The sequence below is a fragment of the Natator depressus genome, chromosome 1, assembly GCF_965152275.1.
Source record: "Natator depressus isolate rNatDep1 chromosome 1, rNatDep2.hap1, whole genome shotgun sequence".
Taxonomy (NCBI): Eukaryota; Metazoa; Chordata; order Testudines; family Cheloniidae; genus Natator; species Natator depressus.
Genome location: NC_134234.1, coordinates 246,723,507 through 246,744,527, shown reverse-complemented (window position 1 = coordinate 246,744,527; position 21,021 = coordinate 246,723,507). Strand labels below are relative to the sequence as shown.

At 41.2% G+C, this 21,021-nt stretch overlaps 1 protein-coding gene across 5 annotated transcripts in view; it reads left to right on the top strand.

Annotated features, from left to right (window-relative positions):
• KIAA1549 (KIAA1549 ortholog) overlaps nucleotides 1-21,021 on the top strand; it is a 204,651-nt gene that overhangs the window by 152,076 nt on the left and 31,554 nt on the right. For all 5 annotated transcript variants that reach the window (XM_074940410.1, XM_074940403.1, XM_074940388.1 and 2 more), the window contains exons 10-12: nucleotides 463-647; nucleotides 12,615-12,817; nucleotides 20,498-20,622. In XM_074940410.1, coding sequence (XP_074796511.1) covers nucleotides 463-647; nucleotides 12,615-12,817; nucleotides 20,498-20,622 — 513 coding nt within the window. The remainder of the gene's footprint in view (nucleotides 1-462; nucleotides 648-12,614; nucleotides 12,818-20,497; nucleotides 20,623-21,021) is intronic.

The window sequence follows — 21,021 nt, the reverse complement described above, 5'->3', positions numbered from 1 at the left end:
GTGAAAATACTGTTTAACCTGTTTTTTGTAGGTGACTGGATTTCAAATTGACTGTGTCCCTTTTACAAAGTCAGGGTACAGGCAAGAATGCTAAAAGTTCTCCCACACTGTTACATGTCAACTCAATTTATGGCTCCTCCTGAACAGAGAGGACTAATCATGTCAAAGGCTGTGATGGAAACCCATTTTCACTTGCAACTTAAGCACAGGTCTCCAGAATTGAAAGTAGGCTTTAAGACAATTGATCATTTGCTCCACACTTGTGTTTCCTGGCCAAGATGTACATTAAGTAATACATTTATCACCTTGCCTATACGGCAGTCTGTTTCCTATAAATGTAGCTCTTTACTAACAATTATGAGAGTGTAGAAATGAATATCCCCTAAAGTGTCAACAGATTAAAAAAAAATATATAACTGTATAAAATTCTTGTCTCCCCACTACCCCCTTCTAACTCTGCAGCTGTGGATAAAGTGAAAGAGTCATCGTCTGAGTCTCAGAATAACAATCTGTGGATTATTGTTGGTGTGGCAGTCCCAGTGGCTGTGGTGCTGCTTATCATTATTATTTTATACTGGAAGCTCTGCCGAACAGACAAGTTGGAGTTTCAGCCAGACACCATGAGCAATATTCAGCAGCGACAGAAGGTAAAAGGAGATGGGAAGATGTGTTGGGAATAGTTAAGGTAACCTGAGCACTTGTGAATGCAACAGTCTAGGAAATATATAGTGTCGTTAGATGAGAAGGTGAGACGCACCATGGGAGAGGCTTCCTGCAATCTGGAAAAAAAAGTGGAACTGCTATGAATTACACAATAATATAAATCCAAAAAACTCAGTGGTTACCATTGCTTTTCCTTTGCTTGTTGTATTATCTAATGCTGTGTCACACCCCTAGGATCTGTCTTCCCGTTGGGGAAACCTAGGTGACAAGGTTGAAAGAAACTTGCCTGCATCATTTTAATCCATCTTCTTACCTTTATTCCTTGTGAGAAAGATGCTGTATTATTCCTTCTAGATGCAAGAAATACTCTAACTTTGTCTGGATCATCTCTGTGTCTTTTGAATACCTCATAAGCCAAATTGTTCCACTGCCCAATTGTCCCATTAATTCCTGGAACTCAAGACTTATCTTAAGGCTCCTTCGACATAGGCTATTACAAATTTACTAAGTGTTTTGCAAGTATATTGTAAAAAGCATGTATTTTGTCCTCTTAACTTTCTAACTTGCCTTTACAAGTGGATTTAGCTTCCGGAAATGGCAGCTAAAACCTTTTATCCCTCCCACCAATCATGTACAATTTGTCTTATCACAAATAACATAGTATATGCATATAATGAAATCTTATAACCTGGGCTGTGTAATGGGTCTGTTCTTGCACATTTTCGTTGCTGTGCAGTTCTTTATGGCTGTGTGTGTGTATGTATACAGAGATATGTGTGTGCTCTACTGAGTGGAATATATCAGACTTTGGTCATTTCAGTTCTCTGTGCTGACAGAGCTCTTCCTTTAACTTCCTGGAGAGAGAATCTTTTGTTTTTTGGAGCTGATATACTGAGCTCACTCAATATTGATAGAAATATGCAGTTGGTTAACAACTTAAAGCTCTGTCTATATTGCATCCGGAGGTTTAATGTGTAGCTTTTGTAGATGTACCTGCACTATCTTTAATCTAGCCAGTTAACTACAAATAACAGTGATGCCCTGGTGCCACAAACTTCAGTGCAGGCTGTATAATCCCACCTGGTCCCCCGGGTAGATACAGGCATTGGTAGGCATGATGTAGACTGTGCTGCAGTGTTCTCATTGCTATTTTTAGTGAACTACCTAGATTAAAGATAGCATGGGTGTGTCTACATGAGCTGAAGATTACACCCCTACTTGCAGCATAGATGTAGCCTGAGTATTCAGCCACAAATTTTTATGTGGTATGTGCAACATTTCCCTCCACAAGTTTATGTGTGGCAAGGCATTGTCTGGCCTTGCTGTGTTTCCCAGAAGTGGGGAAAGGTTTGGAAATGTAAAAAAACAAACAAGCAAAAACCCCCACAAAAAACAACCACTCTGCTTTGACTCAGTACTGATTCACAGGGAAGCATGCTGCCTGGTGAATCACAAACCTCACTTTCTCTGGAAGCCCAAAGTGGTTTTTGGAGGTATTCCACCCAAGCATTAAGCAAAGCAAACCATATGTCAACCCCAGTCCTGCACTGGGATCTGCTAGAGCAAACCCTTGCATCTGTGTGCTGCCCCCTGCAAGTGAGCCGGTCTCAACATGGGCTCTGGGGTCCCTGCTTAGTAGGTCCTGATGCAGGCCTGGGGCTTGAGATTGAACAAGATCAGAGCTTCGGGTATTATAGCTAAAGTCATGGAGGGCTAGGCCATGGATGGCTCACCAAAGGCTCTTACGTAAATTAAGTTGTCATGGGATAAGAGGGAAGATCCTTTCATGGATTGAGAACTGGTTAAAAGACAGGGAACACAGGGTAGGAATAAATGGTAAATTTTCAGAATGGAGAGGGGTAACTAGTGGTGTTCCCCAAGGGTCAGTCCTAGGACCGATCCTATTCAACTTATTCATAAATGATCTGGAGAAAGGGGTAAACAGCAAGGTGGCAAAGTTTGCAGATGATACTAAACTGCTCAAGATAGTTAAGAGCAAAGCAGACTGTGAAGAACTTCAGAAAGATCTCACAAAACTAAGTGATTGGGCAACAAAATGGCAAATGAAATTTCATGTGCATAAATGTAAAGCAATGCACATTGGAAAAAAATAACCCCAACTATACATAGATTATGATGTGGGTTAATTTAACTACAACTAATCAGGAGAAAGATCTTGGAGTCATTGTGGATAGTTCTCTGAAGACGTCCACACACTGTGCGGTGGTGGTCAAAAAAGCAAATGGGATGTTAGGAATCATTAAAAAAGGGATAGAGAATAAGATGGAGAATATCTTATTGCCCTTATATAAAATCATGGTACGCCCACATCTTGAATCCTGCGTACAGATGTGGTCCCCTCATCTCACGAAAGATATATATGGCATTAGAAAAGGTTCAGAAGAGGGCAACTAAAATGATTCGGGTTTGGAACGGGTCCCATATGAGGAGAGATTAAAGAGGCTAGGACTTTTCAGCTTGGAAAAGAGGAGACTAAGAGGGGATATGATAGAGGTATATAAAATCATCAGTGGTGTGGAGAAAGCGAATAAGGAAAAGTTATGTTCCCATAATATAAGAACTAAGGGCCACCAAATGAAATTAATGGGTCGTAGGTTTAAAACAAATAAAAGGAAGTTCTTCTTCACTCAGCGCACAGTCAACCTGTGGAACTCCTTGCCTGAGGAGGTTGTGAAGGCTAGGACTATAACAGGGTTTAAAAGAGAACTGGATAAATTCATGGAGGTAAAGTCCATTAATGGCTATTAGCCAGGATGGGTAAGGAATGGTGTCCCTAGCCTCTGTTCATCAGAGGGTGGAGTTGGATGGCAGGAGAGAGATCACTAGATCATTACCTGTTAGGTTCACTCCCTCTGGGGCACCTGGCATTGGCCACTGTCGGTAGACAGAATACTGGGCTGGATGGACCTTTGGTCTGACCCAGTATGGCCATTCTTATGGTGAGGAATTTGATAGTGTATTTTTTATGCTAAACTGCCTAAAGCTGTATTTTCATAAAAAACGCATTAGTACAAAGACAAAACTAGTATGGCATCCTCCTTTTTCTTTGTACTTACTGAACAAAACTGAGGAGGACATGGCAGTGTGTCTGAAATACTTGTTCGTGGCTAAACTCTTGCTTTCTCTTGCCAGGGACATTAGTATGGTATTACTACAGTTATGTTCAGCCTACTGTCACCTCATGTTCAGTCAAACAGTTTCCTCTCTAAAAGTCTTGGAAAAGGTGAGAGAAGTAGAAAGTGGCTGCACTTTGTAAAGCAGCAAGAATAAATCAATAGCAGCTGCCACTTATCTTGCCGTTGTAGATTCAGTTGCAGAATCAAGGTCAACAAGTGAAACCTTACATGAACTTTCATTTTACCCTGGCTATGGTAATATTTAATTCAGCGTTTGATTGGAATAATACTTAATCCTGAATAGGAGTTGAAAATTAATTTGAGATTTGGCATGTAGTGAAGGATAATACTTTTGATAGGGTTGCGGGGGGTTGTTTTGTTTGGAGGAAGTGTTTAAAAATAAACTTAACAGTGATAAATAGTATTATTATTTATTTGTTAAGCACTGATAATATGCGAAGGTCTGTGCTATATAATAAATGAAGGAAGATGCAGTCCCTTCCTGAAGAGGATTAAAATTGAAATAGGTAGGCAATGATCAGCTATGAAGGCACTGGAGGGACTTAAAGGATGGTTGCTAATTTAGGGTTAAATTAACCCCAGTGTTGATGTTTTTGTGCAAGGCATCTCTGCAGTGAGGTGACTTTCACCACTAGCATGTATGAAGAGTGCTTATAACCGTTCATAATTTTTTCCAGAAATTTCAGAGCAAGATGGTGGCTGATTACGTGAAATCTTGCAATATAACATATTACAATAGCTTCAACAGTTTTTACTAATTTGTAATGAAGTGCCAACATTCATTTCCGTTTTATCAAAGTGTCTAATAAATCTGTGTCCCAAGAGAGGAATCTGTAACCTTAGTGCACTCTTGTATCCTCCAAATCCTCCGTTTTCTATTGTCTCAAGCAGAGATAAGAGAAGCAGTCTCTTTGACCCACAGACCAGAAACAGCTTAGGTAGTATCTACTTTGTTTTGGAAATATCTGGACTCTATACTCAGTTTGTCCTTTCCTTCGCTGTTTCCATTGTACTTTCCATTTTAGTCACTAGAGAGTCAAAAATCTTGAATTTTTTGTTCAAGTCTTGCTTCAGACTTGTCTAGAAAGCCTGCAAGATTATCCCGATAATGCATTTTCTAATGCTTTGCTGAGCCTATATTAAATGTTGCACATGATCGGTCTTTAACTACTTACAGAATTCGTTCCCAGTAGCGTTTTGCTCCTTTCCCCCCAGTGCTGAGCCATGGACAAAGGAAACGATCCTGCCCCTGTGCTGATCGTGAACAACAAATCTGATTCTTCCCAGCCCCATAGCACTAAAATTAGGCTTTACAAAGCTATATTACATTTCATTTGGTGCAAGGGTTTAGATGAGAAACCAGTATCAAAACTAGAATTGTTTGGACCCTCCTTAAATTGGTAGATTATGAAGCAATCAGAGCAGTTCTGTTTATTACCTGTAAGGCCACTAGGTTAAGCACTATTTCTCTCCTTCTGATCATCCAAAAATTGATTAATGGAACCTGATCTGCTCTGGATGCCCATTTTACTTTGTCAATTTGCCTAAGCTGTTCAAGCTTCCAGCTGATAAAACCAAATTCTACGCTATGGTTCCAAGGTGATTTCAGCTGTTGCCAATTATTCAGGAAAAAGTTCTTCTCTGACTGAAGGTAATCAGTATCACCCATAGAGGCGTCCTGGATAAGTATATTGATTTATTTAAAAGATCTTGTAAGTTCTCTTACAACTATTTGGCACTTTGTATCCACTGGCTTTACAGCTATGGCTTTGACTGAACGGGATGTGCAATTCCTCCACCTTCACCAGAAGACCACATCTAAAAGTCCAGAGGTGACTTTCCACCTTTCAAGGCACCAGAACCAATTCTGTGCCTTGCTCTGCTCCATTTGTGCCACTCAGGTGCCTCAAAGGCAGCAGAGAAGGGCCACATCTCCCTTGATATGGATTTTGCCAGAGGGCATAGAACATACACAACCCTGCCTGCAGTTCCCAACATGGGATATGTCAGGTTGGGGAAGGAGACATGGCCAGAGCACACTGTGTTTCTGCTATTCCCAGCTAATGTGCAGTCCCCTGGGGGAACTGTTGCCTGCTGGCAGAGGCGCTTCTTTAATGTGCACCGGGGCTGATAGCTGGGACCAGGGGCACTTGAACAATTTGTATAGTGGGGTGGCTGAGAGCCATTGAAGCAAACTGTAAACCCTGGATATGATGGAACCCGTTTCAAGCCAAGGGGTGCGGCAACACCCCGAGCACCCCTAGTTCCAGCACCTACAGCTGGACGAGTATTCCTGATGCCCCCTGCTTTGCCAGGAATCTGACTGTGTCTGTACATATCTGCAAAGAGTACTTTTTCAAGCAGGGACACCTATTAAGTCAAAGTGCACTGGGGAACTTTACACAAAGTAAAACTATTTCCCCGTTTATTTCCCGCCCACACACACACACTGTTTCTCACACGTTCTTGTCAACTGCTGGAAATGGCCCACCTTGATTATCACTACAAAAGGGTTGTTTTTTTTTTCTCTCCTGCTGGTAATAGCTCACCTTACCTGATCACTCTGGTTACAGTGTGTATGGTAACACCCATTGTTTCATGTTCTCTGTGTATATAAAATCTCCCCACCTTATTTTCCACTGCATGCATCCGATGAAGTGAGCTGTAGCTCACGAAAGCTTATGCTCAAATAAATTTGTTAGTCTCTAAGGTACCACAAGTCCTCCTTTTCTTTTTGCGAATACAGACTAACACGGCTGCTACTCTGATACAAACACAGTGGAATTAAATGCTAAAATGTAATATGTGTCTTGGGAGTTCCAAAACTTTAGTTAGTGGTAAATGTTTCCAAATGTCTCTTAATACTGTGCTGAGAGGATGGGCTAATAGGTCACTTGGAAAAAATGTAATTTTAGAAATAACTTGGATAATTGGATAGAGAAATGGTAAAACCAAATAAGGTGCAATTAAATGTACACCTTTGTATGCACAGCAGTTGCTAGAAATAGTTTGCATTACTGGTGCATTCTGAGAGTAATACAATGAATTCACACTTGACCGTGCTGTGTTATCCTCGGAATACATAGAACAGCTTAATGCTGTAAGTCTGAAATTGTGGAAGTCTGTGACCGTTGTATAACTTTTAGCTGTCAGACCACTGAAATAGATCTTCAGCGTCTGCTAGTGCTATGTTTATTGGCTTTTTTTTCCTCCCTAGATTTAAATGAGTAGATATCAAAATATCTTTACTGTGAATTTTTTTTAAAGTAAATGTTCACTGTTTTGTTCTGTTGGTTTTCCAGAACTGTGTGCACTAGTATTTTAGTTATATCATAATTCAGCAAGACATTTTTACAGGGTTTCCAGTGCTGTTCACAGATTAGCTGCCAGATCTGAAATATTATTCTTGGGATCAAATTTAGTTCCTTTGTTTCATTAGCAATATGTTTTGGCAACCTCTCTTCAGTGCATATGTCTCTTCAAAGAACAAGGCAATACTGTTCATATAAAAATAAATAGAAAAAACAATGTCTCAAATGTAATATGTAGACTAGTACATCAGTAATAGCTGGTTTCAGAGTAACAGCCGTGTTAGTCTGTATTCGCAAAAAGAAAAGGAGTACTTGTGGCACCTTAGAGACTAACCAATTTATTTGAGCATGAGCTTTCGTGAGCTACAGCTCATGCTCAAATAAATTGGTTAGTCTCTAAGGTGCCACAAGTACTCCTTTTCTTTTTTCAGTAGTAGCTGTAAGTGTAGGAGATGTGTGATTGATGCTTTATGAAATGAGTACGTTATTTTAGAGAAAACCAATTTCCTCCATATTGTTTTCCATTCTAACCATTCACAGATGTGTGTCCAAACATTATTATTGGAAAACAAATTGGTCTCATTCATGTTGTGCCTTTACCTAGGAAAACAGTATATTGGCAAACACATGGTCTACGTTAGAAGCGTCAAATGATTTTCAGACAGTCTTCTCCCCCTTGATTGGATGAACATTCTTGAATGTCTCAGCCAAGATTTTCAAAAATGGAATCCTCATGCTAGTCTCTTTAAATCCATATTTAGGCACCTGAATAAATGGTCTAATTTTTCAAAAGTGTCAGTCACCTAAGAGCTCCCATTGAATTTGGTGTCTAAATATAGACTTCAGAGGCTAACCTGAGGCACCAGTTTTTTAAACATCTTGACTCTCAATTTCAATAGATATCACCTTGTACTGAACAACAGCTGCCTTAACAATGGGTTAGCTCATTCTCTTTATTGAAGGTGTGACAGTAGTTTTCACTGAATTTTGTAACTGCTTTTTGTTTTACCATTTAGAAACTTGGCTTTAAAAATTGAGTTTTTTACAACGTAAAATTAAACATCCCCCTAAGAGAACCTAACCTGAGATTTTCAAAGTGCTGATTTTGTGCAGTCTTAGGCACAGGCTGAGAAGGCAATAAAATAAAGCTGAAAGGTTTTATTTCAGTGCCAGGACAGACAGATGTACCAGAACAAATGTGTTTTCTTCAAAGAGGTGTAATAGTTTGGTCTCTTCCATTCCTACCCCCACAATTTCCATCACTGGTGTGTGAGGAATAAAATGACTGATCTACCCATGGGATTCTGGTTACCTCTATTCAGAGATGAACACAGATGGTATAATCAGGTAAGCCTGCTACAGCTTATCACTTTTTATTACCAAAAAAAAAAAAAAAGATGAAAGTAGTCTGTTGTCGCACATGAAAACAAATACAGGAAGGCCTCAAGGCCTTTTCAATCTTGAACTACGCTGATGTTATTTATTCCACTGCATCTCAGTGTTATGACCATCTTGCTTTGCTGAATTTGGACTTGTGTTGCAATGTCCTTTTGACACTTGTCACCAAGAATGTGATTTTGGCCAGTATCATTTTTAAGAAGAATCATGAGGTCAAAAGAATGAAGATCATAGAAATGTAGAGGTGGTTTTTTTTGTTTGTTTGTTTGTTTGTTTGTTTGGGGTTTTTTTTTGTTTTTGTTTGTTTTTTACAAAATCGGAGTCTATGGGTATTGTGTCTGTATCCAAAAATACACTAGTTTTTCTATTTTTAATAAAAATATTGAGCAGCGAGTAGATATAGATAGATACAGTATAGATAGATACAGATATATAGTAGGCAGAGCCAGTAGCTCCTAGCCAGCTGTAGTAAAGGTTGCCTGACACTTCCTGTTTTCAGTGCTTATAACTTTGTTAAACTTTTGGCTGAAATTTCCCATGTTTGGTGTCTGTTTCAGGCTGAATCATTTTGGGAAGTTTCAGCAAAAAGGGTTCTGCTATTTTAAAAGAATGAGATTAAGGAAAAATACATTGTTTTGTACATATTACTAAAACCGTGTCGGAACTGTTTTGTTGAGGAGATCTAGAGCCTCTGTGCTTTGGAGCAAGGGCTCAAAATTTGGCAGGAGGGTGGAATTTCTGCCAGGGATATGTTTTCTTTTGAAAAATGCAACCAAGTTGTAAACCTTAGAAAAATTGCAGTTTGCACATTAGGCTTTTTAGTCGAGTTTGGGGGCAAAATTATCAGAAGATTCCATCTGTACTGAACATGCTCTATCCCAAGGTCGCAGAGGCTGAGCACAACTCTCCTTGCAATGGATAGGGCTGTGGGGTCAGGCACCAGAAGTGAGACCAGGGATATCCCATCTCTCCTGTGCTCTCAGTGCTCCCTCTGCTGGCACCCAGCCAGCGAGGAAGAGAAACCTGCTGCCTGGGAATGCAGAAGGGATAAAAGATGGACCTGGGAGGGCAGCAGAGGGAATAGACTGGAAATGGGAACCCTAGGGAGGGGAGACGGGGAGAGACTGGGAACAGGAAGATTGGGACTGATGTTTGATGAGGAACCAGAGTGGTCAGGCGTGGGAGAAACAGGGCGGAGTGGTGTGTGGCCAGTAGACCACATGCCCCTCCAAAACCTGGAATGGAACTAGATATTCCTGAGTCACCATTCCTCTGCTGTCAGCAAGTGACTCTGAAACCACCGGCAAAGTGCATATCTCATTCTCCTTTAGTGGCAGATCCACATGGAAGATAACAGCCTCCCTTTCTCTGCATTCCTGGCTCATTCACTAGACACCTTCCATCTTCTGCAACAGAGGAGACAGATAACAGCCTCTTGCACTACACAGTTCTGATTCATCCTTGGAGAACAGTCCATCCTGTGTACTGAATGAGGCAGGGGTCCTGGGGGAAAATAGTATGTGATCATATAATTAAAAATTGTATATGTACAAAGGGTCTGAATTAACTCTTCAGGGGCAACTTTAATTCTGACATTTCCTAAGTCACTGGTAATTTTTAAGTAATTGGCCATTGCTAGTTGAAGCCACGTGAGTGGATAAGATCATCCAGAGTGTAAAGGGAGAAGATTCTCTCTCCTCCTCCACACCACCCCACCCAATACCAAAAGAAACACTGAAAGAATGGTCAGAAAGGATTGAAGAGAACTAGAAAAGGACGGGGTTGAGAAAACCAAGGGAGGAGAAGAGTTTAAGAAGGATGGTGTGGTCTCTGCTGTTTTTGTTAGTATTGAAGCCAAGGAGGATGGGGATGGAGTAGAAGATCTGAGATTTAGGAAGAGGCTGCAAAAGACCTCAGGTGAGTGTGTTTTTGGTGGAATGAAGGAGGAAGAATGGAGTTAGCAATTATAAATGGCACACTGCATAAATGTGAAGAAAAAGGGCAGAAGGAAGATGGAGCCATAGTTTTGGGGTTAGGGCGGGTGTTCTGCTCGTGGGGGAGCAGACCAGAAAAAGAGTCAGAGGTTGTGGAGGAGTGATAGGGAGTGGGTGAGAGTAGGGATTGGGAGGAGGGCAGATAGTTGCCAGGAGTAGATGGGGTCGAGTGAGCAAGTGAGTGGGTTGGAGGAAAGGGTGTTGAAGATGATGAAAGGGGGTGGGGAAGTGGAGGAGAAAGGGAAAAGAGGAAGATCATGTCAGACATTGGTCTTTTATATATATATATTTTTAAAGTCAATAAGATTGTGTGCAGAAGAGGGGGATGTGGTGTGGGGGAGAGGTTCAGATACATGGCTGGGATTGTGGGCACGGAAGTCAATAAAGGTGGAGAAACAGCACTAGTTCCTCAGCTGGTATAAATCAACATAGCTCAGTTGAAGTCAATAGATCTGTGATTTATTCATTTCTGGATCTGGCCCATAATGCTGAATGCTGCCCTCTTTCACCTTGCAGGGGAGAAGTGTGTGTGGAAGGGGTAAATTGAGGAAATCCAAAATATCTAGTAAACTAGTAAGTTTTCTCCTCTTATGCAAAATGTACCCAAAAAAGACATGATTGGGCATGTGTTATGTATGCCCTTGTCAAGGAATCTTTTCAACAGTAGGGCTTCTATCACCATCTGCTGGATCAAGCAGACAGTGCACACTTCTTCAACATGCTCTTCTAGAACCTTTGGAAAATATTTTGACGATCTCAAAATGTTCCATAGGCAGACTTGTTTTGGCATTTTATCAGCCATTTTGTAGTTGGAAACTACATGCTAGGCTTAATGAAAGGGGGCTCATTTAAACATTTAAAACTAGATGCACCCGTCAGCATACTCAGACACACCTTTCGGTTTCTCTTCAAACCTATTTTGGGAACAAACAGAGTGGTGGGTGTGTTTGTTATGCAGCCATCATATGTGTGTGTTTGCTGTGCAAACCGGAATCGTCAAAGGTTTTTCTTACTTTCAGCTTCCAGACTTTTTAATTAAATGTGACCTAAAGAAAAGCAATTTTTAAAAAAAAATGTGTACAAAATTAGAATGGAACAGATTCTGATTATTTCAAGGTCTGGAAAATTAGCAGGTGAACTTCTCATTCTCATAATTTGATTAAGTTGAAAGAGCCAAAAACAAATATTATTAAAGTAAGTTAGTTATTTTATAAATGTTGTTTAGACTATTAAGGCCCAATTTTGAACTCCTTACTCAGATAAAATTCCCATTAAATCCTGTAGGAGTGTTACCTAAATAATGATGTGAGGGCCATAACGTCTTTAGATTAGCAGAACTTGACAAACTTTTTTCCCCGCATCCAGAGTGAAGCCTAGTACAGGTAGTTAAAGAATTTTTAATCTTGTGGTTTCCTGAGGCCCTGTAACTCCTTTCCTGCTTTCCCACCGGGATTGCTGTTGCTTAAAGCACAGTACTATCCCATCAGTAACAGTGATCCGATTGCACCTGCACTTTGGCTTTGTGGTCCTGGTGAGGATTGGTCCTTCAGAGCACCGCTTCCCAGCCAAAACAGTCATCTATTGTAATTTAGTAATACTGTACAAATGGGTAAGGAAGGATAGTCTTGGATCTGATCTGGTATGGCAGTTTCTACAGTCCTCTGTATCTCTATGCCTCAGTCTCCTCATCTGTAAAATGGGAACAATAATCCTTCCGTATCTCTTAGGTACTGAGAGACACTTGTAAAGTTTGTGCAGTGTTTTGAGATCCTCAGATGGAAAACCCAATGAAAATGATGGGTATTATTGCAATTATTAAATCTAAGGAATTAGTTGTCTGTGTGGTAGCAACATAATGCCTTCTCTCCCCTGGAGCTGTTGCCTTTGTATCTTATATATAATCTGAAAACATGTTTGCAGATATAGTTTTTCTTTTTCTTTTTACAGCGCTTTCCCACTCACCCTGGGAACCTGTTTTCTGGTCAGCATCCTAAAGATCATTGATTACAACTCTGAACAACAGTCTGACATTAAGCTTTCACACTGTGTCTTCTAATATTTTTTGTTTGGTCTTTATTCTTTCATTACAGCTACAAGCCCCCAGTGTGAAGGGGTTTGATTTTGCTAAGCAGCATCTGGGCCAGCACAACAAAGATGACATCCTGATCATTCATGAGCCAGCTCCTCTTCCAGGACCTATTAAGGACACTACCCCTTCTGAAAATGGAGATGTGCCAAGCCCCAAATCAAAGACCGCTTCAAAGCCTTCAAAGAATGTTCGACACAGAGGGAGGTTAGTTCAGCTGAAGAGAAGTAGCGTTGGCTAGATTACGGTTAATTAAATGCAAAGTGGTATTGTAAACTGCAAAGCATTTTCAGTGAAGGATCCTCGACTTTGGAACTTGCTTTTTCTAGCAGTTCATCAGAGCTTATGTCTAGCTACTTTATAGGCGCCATTGCAAGGCTGCTTTTTTTTTTTTTTTTTTGGCTTTTAATTGCAGCATTTTCAGTTAAATGGGATATCTTGGGCAGGGTGTAGGTTGGGCAGAATCGGAGCATTACCTATTATGGGGTAATGTTAAGTGTATTGCTTTTAATGCATTGAATTTTGTAATTGCTTGTGGTTAGTAGGGAAATGGGTGATTAAGAAATCCTATTAGTGATACTAGTTGCAATTATTATATGTAAGTCAGACTAAAATTCCCACAAATCAACAAAAGCTGCAAAACTCAAAGACGACACTCTTTTCTGTGCCCATCACTGTGTTACCTATCTGCTAAATGTCCAACACTCTCCTCAAACTGATGTCAGGCAAAAAGGTGCACAGCTCAGCAAGTTGAGAACAACATATCACCCTTCACTTAGAATTTCCTGACCGTCAGCAAGGGCTGAATGACATCATCATTCATCCACTACTCATTGCATTGCCAGAGCCAGAGAGAATCAGGCCTATGGGGAGAAAGGGTGTGTAGCTGAGACAGTGAGTTAGAGATATTAGTGCTGTGGCATTTGTGATGACTGAAGCCATCCATCTTCCTCTCTCATAGAGCTATTAATTATCTTGAGTATTGTGATGAGGAAGGTCTCCTACCAGCCCAGTTCTCTCTGTCTTGTGCAGCATACTGAGGAAGGAATACGGTACTCTGATATTCTCCTGAATATGTGTATGTCACATAACTAAACTTCACTAGAGCTGCTGTCGGAATCGTTCTCACCAAAGCAGGACACTGAGATACGTTGCAGCTTTGCAGAAGAGACTGGATATTAGTTTGTGGAAGACGGGTGGCTTCCTCGCTCACAAATGTGCTGATTGAATGAAAATCACTGGTGCTTTATGAAACCACCTATATCAAGTGTTTGCAATTTTGGCATCCATAACTTCTACAGCCTCACTCCTCACCGTGCTTCCACACCCAAGTCCCTGGGCTGATGCTACCCTACTCCCTTACCACATTTATCAGTGTTGATGCATATCAGTATTTAAAAGCTGAATGTGGTTGAGAATTAGCAGGGTGTGTGATGGATGAAGATGATGGGTAGGAGATGCATATGGAGGAGCGGGGCTGTGTGAGGACGTGGGGCGTAGGATTGTATCATTACTGTAAGTGGGTGCCTAGGAAGAGTGCGGGGGGGGGGGGGGCAATCGAGGAAGTCTGTGAGAGAAAGGAGTGTGGCATTGCCGGGAGAGTACTGAGTGGTGTGCAGGGGTGTAGCCGGGCATGACAGTTGATTGGGCTGTGGGGGCATACAGAAATTTGGACTGTGAGAGGGAAATGTGGGACAAATGGGCCAGAGCTTGGTGGGGCCTGATGGGAAGAAATGAAGCAGAGACGAGGAGCCATGGTATGATGAACCACAAGTGGCTCAGCAGAACAGAGCTCCTCTCTGCTGCACTTTTCACCAGTTCTTCCTCCTCTCCCCTTCACATCTCTGCTCACTCCCACCCCTTCTTCACCATCCCTGTTTGCAACCCAGATGCCCCCAACACACACAGCCATTTGTCCCTTGCTGTGTCCCCCAGCATGGTTGCTGATCCCACCTTGGCTGCCCGCAGTGCTGCTGCATTACGACAGGGGGAAACCAAGAGTGATGGTGGGTGAGGATGTGGAGAGGGAGTGAGGGGTGCGTGTGGGGTGCGTATGGAGAGAATATTTTGGGTGGAGAGGCTTGCTGGGAAGAATGAGGGGCATACAGATGGTGCTTTGGGGGTCTAAGCAGCACACTGCCTCTGCACTGACTTGTCGGCACTTGAAGGGCTCTTCATCTGCTGCTGCCTGGACTCCCTAGTGCATTGCACTGGCAGAACTGTGGGGAACCCCTGGTATATCATTGCCTCTGCAGAGAAGCACTTGACTCCTCTGGTTCTCCGCAGCATGGTGTGCCAGAAAGCAGAGGATGGACATCCCCTTTTCCTTCCCACCTAAGTCTCCCTGCTCAGTGTCAGATCGCTGCACCCCAACTCACCCCTATAAATCTCCACACCTCTCCACTCAATCCCTCATGCACCCCAGAGCTTCATTCACTCTTCTGGCCTCCTGACACCCTTGCTGCCACACATGGGCTTCTCCAGAGCCCATCCCCCATATTCCCTGCCTCCCCATGGGCTTTGTAAGGAGTAGAGCTAGTGAGTCAGGGACCGAGGCTAGCAGCATCCCAGAAAACAGAAGCAGTTGAAGGAACTTGTCACGTCTGTCAGCTAATCTTGGCTCAGATCAATTAGATTATTCTAAATGAGAGAGATGAGTTCGTGTGTTTCATTTTAAAATTTCAAAAGTGGCCTGTGTCAGAGATATTATCAGAATGTGTAAGTGTGTGAAAAGAGAGAGAGTAGCTTGGAGTTTGAGAGCTCTGTGGTGTCTGGGGGTTTTAGCAGGACTCAAAGGAAAACATGGTAAATTTTCAAAAAGAAGCTTTTTTAAATGTTTCCTCTGGATAAGTTAGTAAATATTTTACTTAAAAAATCATTATGCCAAATTTGAAATGTGGGCATTTTCCCCCCCTGCTTTAAGTGCAATCTCCATGTAGGCTCAGCTGTGGAGTCACTTCATAATATGTTGATGTGCAGCTGCCAGTGAGACGTTTAAAACATTTTCTCCCTGCGGGAGGGAAAGACGAACATATTACGGATTTATATTTTATGGATCATTCCTTCAGTTATTTGGTTTTGTGGGAATGTACAGAATAAAACAGAATCTGATTCAATATAATGCTGTACAAAACAGTATGGTGAATATTCATATTTGTTATTTGTATTTACTGAAATACTGAGTCATGGACTAGGACCCTATTGTACTAGGTACTGTACAGACACAACAAAAAGATGGTTTGGGCCCCAAAGAGTTTACAATCTATGCATAAAACAAGAGATAGCAAATGGATACAGACAGGTGGGAAGCTAGAAGAGAACAATAAACCAGTGTTGGTCAACATGATAGGCCTGTGGTCTCAGCACGCCACGAGCCTGACTGTTGTCAAGGGTTTTTTTGTAGGCATCATGGCAGAGGAGGGTTTTGAAGGAGGATAATAAAGTAGTTTTGTTGATGTTTACGGGGAGCTCCTATAAGTGTGAGGGGCAACATGGGAGAAAGCACAAAGGTGCTTGTTTGAAAATTTAACTAGTGGGCAGAGGAGGCTGACATCATGGGCTGATCAAATGGAAGAGACTTATGATATATAAACTATTTATTTATTCAAGTAGCACCTAGAGGCCCCAACTGAAATCAGGGTCCTTTTGTACTGTGCAAGGTACAAATGCATAATAAGGGACATTCCCCTGCCCTGAACATCTTACAACAGCACCCAGCAAAATGGAGCACCAATCCCTAATAAGGCATTTGTATGCTACCATAAAATACATATTTACTAAAAATCTAAATAGAGAAGACGAAGAGTGGGAGGTAGAACAAAGGCACAGAATGAGGAAAATGAGGAAATTAGTTAAACAGAAATGAAAAGGAACTGTCATAAGAGTGAAATGCCTGCAAGCTGCATGGAAACTTTTAAAAACACCATGATAGAGGCTCAAACTAAATGTAACCCCCCAAATAAAAAGTACAGCAAGAGGACCAAAAAAATGCCCCCCTGGCTAAACAACAGAGTAGAAGAGGTGCTTAGAGACAAAAGGACATCCTTTAAAATTTGGAAATCAAATCCTACTGAGGAAAATAGTAAGGAGCATAAACTCTGGCAAGTCTAGTATAAAAGTATAAGTAGGCAAGCCAAGAAAGAATTTGAAGAGCAGCTAACAGAAGACATGAAAACTACCAGCAAAAAACATTTTTAAGTACATCAGAAGCAGGAAGCCTGCCAAAAAATCCAGTGGAGCTACTGGACCATCAAAGTGCTAATGGAGTACTCAAGGAAGGGCCATTGTGGGGAAGCTAAATGAATTCTTTTCATCAGTCTTCACTGCAGAAGATATGAGGGAGATTCCCACACCTGAGCCATTCTGTTTAGGTGTCAGATCTAAGGAACTGTCCCAGATTGAAGTGTCAGTAGAGGAGGTTTTGGAACAAATTGATAGATTAAATAGTAGTAAGTCACCTGTACTAGATGGTATTCACCCAAGAGTTCTGAAGGAACTCAAATATGAAATTTTAGAATTACTAACTGAGGTATGTAACTGGTGGTTTAAATCAGCCTCTGTACCAGATGCTTGGAGGATAGTTAATGTAATGCTGATTTTTTAAAAATGCTTCAGAAGCCATCATGGCAATTACAGACCAGTAAACCTAATTTCAGTATCAGACAAATTGATTGAAACTATAGCAAAGAACAGAATTATTAGCTATATAGATGAAAACAATATGTTAAGGAAGAGTCAACATGGCTTTTGCAAAGGGAAATCATGCCTCACCAATCTATTAGAATTATTTTAAAGTATCAACAAATGTGGACAAGGGTGATCCAGTGGATATGTTGTACTTGGACATTCAGAATGCATTTAACAAAGTCCCTTATCAAAAGCTCTTAAGGAAACTAAGTAGTCATGGAATAAGAGGGAAGGTCCTCTCATAAATCAGTAACTAGTTAAAAGATGGGAAACAAAGAGTAGGAATAAACAGTCAGTTTTTGTAGTGGAGAGCAGCAAATAGCAGGGTCCCCCAAGGATCTTTACTGGGACCAGTTCTGTTCAACGTATACATAAATGATCTTGGAAAAAAGGGGAAACAGTGAGGTGGCAAAGTTTGCATACAATATGAAATTACTCAAGACAGGTAAGTCCAAAGCGACTGCAAAGAGTTACAAAGGGATCTCACAAAACTGGGTGACTGGGCAACAAAATGGCTGATGAAATTCAGTGTTGATAAATGAAAAGTAATACACATTGGAAAACATAATCCCAACTATACAGACAAAGTGATGGGGTCTAAATTAGATGTTTCCACTCAAGAAAGAGATCGTGGAGTCACCAGCGATAGTTCTCTGGTGCAAAGACAGTCAAAAAAGCTAACAGAATGTAAGGAACCATTAGGAAAGAGAGAGATCAGGGATCAGCAACCTTTGGCACGCGGCCTATCAGGGAAATCTGCTGGAGGTCTGGGATGGTTTGTTTACCTGCAGCGTCTGCAGGTTCGGCCGATCGCAGCTCCCACTAGCCACGGTTCACCATTCCAGGCCAATAGGGGCTGCGGAAAGCAGCAGCCAGCGTATCCCTCGGCCCACGCTGTTTCCTGCAGCCCCCGTTGGTCTGGAACGGCGAACTGCGGCCAGTGGGAACTGCGATCGGACGAACCTGCGGATACTGCAGGTAAACAAACCGTCCCGGCCCGCCAGCGGATTTCCCTGATGGGCCGCGTGCCAAAGGTTGCCGATCCCTGGGATACATAATAAGACAGAAAAATATCATAATGCCACCCTATAAATCCATCTTTGAATACTGCATGCAGTTCTAGTCACCCCATCTCAAAAAAGATTTATTAGAATTGGAAAAAGTACAGAGAAGGTCAACAAAAATGATTAAGGGTCTGGAACAGCTTCCATAAGAGGAGAGATTAAAGTGTGAGACTGTTCATCTTAGAAAAGAGACAAGGGGGATATGATAGATGTCTATAAAATCATAAATGGTGGTGGAGAAAGTAAATAAGGAAGTGTTAGTTACCCTTTCACATAACACAAGAACCAGGGGTCTCCCAATGAAATTAATAGGCAGCAGATTTAAAACAAATATAAGGAAGTAGTTCTTCACACAACACACAGTCAACCTGTGGAATTTGTTGCCAGGGGATGTTGTGAAGGTCAAAAGTATAACTGGGTTCAAAAAAGAATTAGATTAATTCTTAACCAAGATGGTCAGGGATGCAACCCTATGATCTGGGCGTACCTAAGCCTCTGCCTGCCTCAAGCTGGGAGTAGTGGACAACAGGGGATGGATCACTCAATAAATACTGTTCTGTTCATTCCCTCCTTACCATCTGCCCCCAGCCACTGTCGGAAGACAGGATGCTGGACTAGATGGACCATTGGTGTTGACTTAGCAAGGGCATTCTTATGTTCTGACAAAGAGATGCTCAAACAGAGAGAGCTCAGCTCTCACTTTCCTGTTTGTGGGGCTCTTCTGTCTATAAAAAAGATTATGTAGTGAGGAAGATTTGTACATACTATAGTGATTCTCTTTTTTCCAGGAGTATTTTGTATTGGGATGTGAATAACCAATATACTACTTTTACAGGAAGAGAATTTGTATAGAGTTCTGTAGATAGACTGGCAGTATGCATAGGGTGAGGGAAGTTGAGTTAGGAACGCTAACAAGTGCATGTGGTGGGTTGAACTTTTGATGAACTCATCTGCCTGAGCAGCACTTATCTTAGTGTGCACTCTCTAGGGAAGGCTGACCTTTAGTTGAAGGCTTTAGTAACTGGATCAAATATCTGCCAAATCTGGCACTTAGCAAGGTTGGTGGACCAACTAGTCCGCTTCATGAAACCATTGCATTAGTGCACAGACAGACTATGAATGTTTACAAGATTATATATCCAATATGCATACTATCGCATCAGCTAATCCTCTGCTGAAGTGCTGAATTTAGAATCAGTTGCATCTAGTGTACTTTGTCCCGTTATTGTTTTGTATTCTGTTTTTTGAATAGCTGTCAGCTGAAATACGCGTGCAATTCAGAGGCTGGTGGGGAAAACCACAAGATTGCCTTTAATTGTTCTATATATACCTACCATGAGCTAATTAAATTGAGTGATATAAGAAATTGTAGGTTATTAGTATTCCTGCAGCTCCTGAATGCCCAAATAGATGGAGGCCCCATTTTACTAGATACTGAACAACCATGTAGATGACACAGTCTTTGCCCCAGTTAGTTTACAATCTAAATCTAAGACAAACAAGTAAACAGAGTTGCTGAGGAGGAAGGATGGGATAACAATAATGCTAATGTGTTTTTGCATAGACAAGCTATGTCCATGATTTGTAGAAACCAAGGGATTGTATCTTTCTTTTGTTTTGTACCGTATTGAGTAAATAAAATATTAATAGTCCTGGCTGATTGTAGGCTTAAATAGTTAGCAAAACTATCAGTGTGGACTTACTTTCAGAGTTACTTTAGTAGCTGGACTTGGTAAGTTCATACTCTGATACTAACTACACATTTAGTCATATTACTTTTGAAGTAACAGATGACTTTTCTGCCTGAAAAGTAATCCTGCTAGTTGCTAATGTGAAGGGCTTTCTGTTACAATTAAGATTACCTTTTTAAAAGTAAAAACAGGTTACTTAACAATCCTGTCATGTGTATGAGTGAAGTCACGGGGCACAGCATTGCCACAATTTTGCAATTCCCACGTTCATGACAAGGGTGATCAGTTATGTATTATAAGTCAAAGTTCTTTCTCAAAAGAACTTTAAAAGTCCTACCAACATATGTTCTTATGGGATCTCCTTGTACCTGCTGGCTATAGCCCTTTATAAACCCATCTAACATTTCATTCATCTTTTTTTATATCTTCTTTTTTTATGGCTGCAGAGTTTCCCCTTCAGATGCTGACTCCACAGCAAGTGAACAGTCCAGTGGGAGAGAGACAGGGGAAGAAAACGCAAGACCACCAACCACTGCCAATGAGGGCAAACCACGCAGAGCTCCAAAGAGTGGTTTGTTACATTTTTTTCTTCAGTCTCTTGCTGCAGTGTTTTGGTAGGGCACAACTGAGATACATTTCAGTGCTATTTTCTAAAAAATAATTTTTGTCTATTGGATCTTCTTGTTTTGGTTCTCCTCCATTTTTCCCTCTGTTTATTTTCTCTTTTCATATGTTGCAGTTGGAGATCTGCATGTTTCTTTCATTCAGGCATGCATCTGATCCAAGTGATATAACACCAATCACCCTCTGTTCTCTCATCCAGCAAATACGTTTCTAATCACGTCATTATGACTCTGTTGGTAGAAATCTTGCAGGAAATTACAGGTGTAAGGAGATCACAACAGGACTTGACACCGTGGGGGCAATGCCTTTAACTGTGACTTTGAAAAAGTGAGATTTAAAAATAGGG